Source organism: Anopheles darlingi, chromosome 2, assembly GCF_943734745.1.
Source record: "Anopheles darlingi chromosome 2, idAnoDarlMG_H_01, whole genome shotgun sequence".
In the NCBI taxonomy this organism is placed as follows: Eukaryota; Metazoa; Arthropoda; class Insecta; order Diptera; family Culicidae; genus Anopheles; species Anopheles darlingi.
In genome coordinates, this window is record NC_064874.1 from 26,820,383 (window position 1) to 26,824,402 (window position 4,020).

The 4,020-nt window shown below is 45.5% G+C and overlaps 1 protein-coding gene across 1 annotated transcript in view; it reads right to left on the reverse strand.

The window, feature by feature from the left end:
* Positions 1 to 2,029: 2,029 nt before the first annotated feature.
* The window catches only part of LOC125947948 (acetylcholine receptor subunit beta-like 2), a 20,856-nt gene continuing 18,865 nt past the window's right edge, over positions 2,030 to 4,020 (reverse strand). The window contains exon 9 of the mRNA XM_049673557.1: positions 2,030 to 2,575. Within this exon, the coding sequence (XP_049529514.1) occupies positions 2,360 to 2,575 (216 nt within the window). The 3' untranslated portion in view covers positions 2,030 to 2,359. The remainder of the gene's footprint in view (positions 2,576 to 4,020) is intronic.

Here is a 4,020-nt window from a genome sequence, read left to right on the forward strand (position 1 = left end):
CCCCGAAAGTTGGCGGTCAAATTCTTTTTGTTACCCTCTTTATTTGGTCCGTCCATTCTTTTATAAGGTGGCGAGGTGTTTCATGAGTTAATTGCAGAGGAGTCGAACTTAATCTCGTCCTGAGGAGTCCTAACGTCACTCCTCCAGCTGACAACGATGTGTCAACTGTAATCCCGGCAATACTTCATTATCAAAAGAGTCACCTCGTAGCATGCCGACTGCTGCATTGACAAGCAACCATTGCTCTACTTGTTCGGATCTCTTGCAGCTGTTGCAGCAAGTAAGTAGGCACTTCAAGGAGAATATACCGCAGACAACACAGCATCCAGTAACATCACAGTCATCATCGCATCCTGGTACGGATTCGAGCTGCTATCTCTGTACCACTCTTACAATCTCTCTCTCTATCTCTCTTTCTCTATCGCCCCATATCAACCATCATTGTCAGACACTGTATATCGTTGCATGATTGAGCTGCTGGCATTGGCCGCCTGCTGTTGCAAGTTCTGGGACTGCCACTGCTGCTGCTACTGCTGTTGTTGCTGCTGCTGTTGTTGCTTAGCTACGCTAAGTGCGGAAACGTTGGATAGGACGAAATTGCCACTGCGACTGCGGTACTGCTGCTCCTGCACACTATATACCACCACAGCAGCCCAGCAGCCATCCTGAATGCCATCCAATGGTGGAGATAATTTTATTCCACGCCGAAGAGATGGAGCGTGCCATTTGCCATCCTCTGTGTGCCATTCATCAACGAAACGGAGTAGCGCGAATGAGCCAGCTCGTGTGCTCTCACCTAATTAGTAGCATATAATTTCATTTCAGTTTCTGCCTTTTGTTTCCGTCTTTTGCCATTGGTGGCCATTTTGCCTCGGTTCCTTCTCGTGACGTGAATGGAGTGGTTGGAGAGCTTTCTTTTTCTTTCATTTCATTTCTGCTAAATTTAGCAGAGAGTGGTAGAAGGTTCCAGTCCATTTCAGTTGCCGTTTCTATTGTGTATAAAGCGAAACTTTAACGAAAGAAAACATTATTTTTCAAGTGTGATGCAGACTTTAATAAAGCAACATGGCCTAAAAGTAGTGGCTTAGGTTAGGTTTGTGTACATGCCTCAATGCAGCATGACTTATTTTTAATTCAGATGCACGAATGATTTGGATTTGGAGTTTTACGAACGCCTGGAAAAATATAAATATGCAATCATCTTGCTCGCATTTTAATCTTTTCAGCCCAGCTTTTTGTAATCAGATAACATCACTGAGCTGTTTATACATAGCACACACAATATCGTACTTAGAGAACCCACGGAAGTCTACCATACACTGATATTTAACTCATTTGAAACTGCCACATACACGGCGTTAGCAAAAGTGAAAGAATATCCGCATAGTGACACCCCAGCAAAGCACTCCAAACTGAAGTGTCCAACTGTCAAACCATAAAACACCAAACTGCATTTAAAGATCGAACAACAATGCTTCCAACCCACGCTCCGGAGATAAGCACTGATAACGACGGAGCGACCAACCAAAAAACTTTCGCACCCACTAGCTGCATCTGCATTCACCTCGGTGCTGAGCAAGAGGACGATCAAATCATCTATTTTACAGTACCACTTGGCACGATGCTAAGAAGGCTATCATGCTATCGCGAGTAGAAGGTTCAAAACTTTGATTCTTCGATTTTCCATTTGCTTTTCACTTGCACAGAAGCGAACGTGGTAGCCAGCAAGACCAAATTGCGTGGTCGGTGCAAAAGATAGAAGAACTACAGACACCTTGCTCACCGACTGAGACGATACTGAAGGATGCTTTGCATAGAACGGTACCACACACCACAAGAACCCTAGAGACATTTTACCTCTCCAGCCTCCAGGTTGAGTCGAGTGTTGTTTCGAATTGTTTCCTTCCAAGTTTCTGACCCATTGAGGCCATCCGGTGCCCCTGCTACAGATCCTAAAAGCTGCTACAAACCAACGTGATATCCGTGATATGCGAAAATAAGAACGAACCAAGCATATGTTAAACCCGGTACAAACATGTGCGTTTACGTTTTATTCGCTAACTTTCTTCATAATGTTAATGCTTTTTCGCTTAAGAAACACCATCAATTCGCTGTTCGTATTCGTAGAGTATTACAGGTTCGTTATGCTGTTAGTTACTGTGAAAATGTTACCTTCATATTAACCGGCCACACCCTTCTCTCTCTCTCTCTTTCTCTCTCTCTCTCTCTCTCTCTCCCTCTCTCTCTCTCTCTCTCCCACTTTCTCTCTCTCCGGCGCATTCACAAACGTGTTAAAAAAACTGTCACCACAAAATTGGAAGATGAAAACACTACCGTTGACGATGCGATGCGTTAACCCTTAATCCAGCGTGATGCGCACAATGTCCGGTGGCAGCATGAAGTTGTTCTTGCGGAGCGGGATCTCGCTGAGCTGCTGATCGACCGGTGCCCGTGTATCGTACAGCGACGGACTCTGGAAGATGATACCGAACGTGCCGAAGATGCAGGAAATCGTGAACACCCACAGGAAGAATCGATCCAGTACCATCGAAACAAACTTCCAGTCCTCCACAATCTGGAAAAAAACAGCAACAGAGAGAAAGAGAGAGTAGAATTTTACACGCTTGATACCGACACAAGTACATTTTGATGGCAATGTATTCGCTCAAAAGCAGAGAGAAAAAAACACAGAGAGAAAGTTAATAACCAATTTGAGTACTTTTCGAAATTCAATTTCACCTTTCAGAACCATTCGTTCGCCATCAACCATCAACCGGTTGCCGACAGCGAGTGGCGCGACATGGCAGAAACCATAAATCAACTTTTTGCCACTCGATTCACACTTTCGCGTTCGAGGAAGTGCCAACCAGACCAATGTCCCCGGGATGTCTTATTACAACGTCAACGAGACGCGGTACGGTGCGAAGCACTCGTTAAGAGCAGAGCTCCAGACGGTGGCGCTTGGCCCAAGCATCGTGTGCCTGGGCATAAGGAATCGTTCGCATCCCTCTTCGGTTGCTGTTTCACCGTCACCTTACGGACATGATTGATTAATATGCATATAATTCATCTGAAAATTGAATGAATGCCCTGATATTGTTTTAATTTACGCTCTCGCCAGCGGGCATCAACCATCAGCGAGTCGTTCACCCACCGGGGAAGAGCTGTTTTTCCAAAAGTGTAACCTAATAACAAGACGCTTTGCTAACGCTGGAATAAATATGATCCCGATTCGGTGTGAGCAAAACCGTCATCGATGATTAATTAGCCAGCGGTTGGACCCCGCGCATAAACACGTGCAGGGACGCAATGGCGGAATCTCCATTAGTGATAATCCATGGCCGCGATTCCGACGCCCGCGAATCGATCATAGTTGTTGCCTTTGCTAAGGGGATATAAATCAAGCATTTTTCGACTTCGACGATGTAACTGAATATAAAGTGATACTGTTGGCGCATGTTTCATGCTTGCCAAACAAGCAACTCGAGCCACTGGTAAACAATCCTGGCTGACGAGCCCTTTCCAACTGAGACTTATGATACCATCGGAACACGGTGAACACAACTGGTGTCGAGTCTTGCTATTCGAGATAACGTTTCTTGTCCCACTCTCCCAGGCACGTCACAAGCGCGATGGATTCAAACGGACTCCACGGGACAACGGGTGGTAAATTTAATTTGCTTCGCTCTGCTTTGATTGATGATCCTAATCATCGGGACGCAATCACTGTGTAACGTGGTTAATAGCGAGCAGACACAGTGGATACCGCCCGACAAAGCGACAGTTACAATGATGCAGTGTTTGTGCGGACTGTGAGAACCAACACGGTTCCACCGGTTCCTTCTGCTTCGTGTAATTCCGATTATGTTGCCGCCTTTTCGTAATACGTCAGGTTATGTTTTACGCTCCTCCAAGACACACATAAGGTGGAATGTTGTGTCGTTTAATGTGGCGAAATGGTCATCAGATGGAAAAAAGAAACATGGAAAACATGGGAACGATTGATTCCAGCATTCCAGG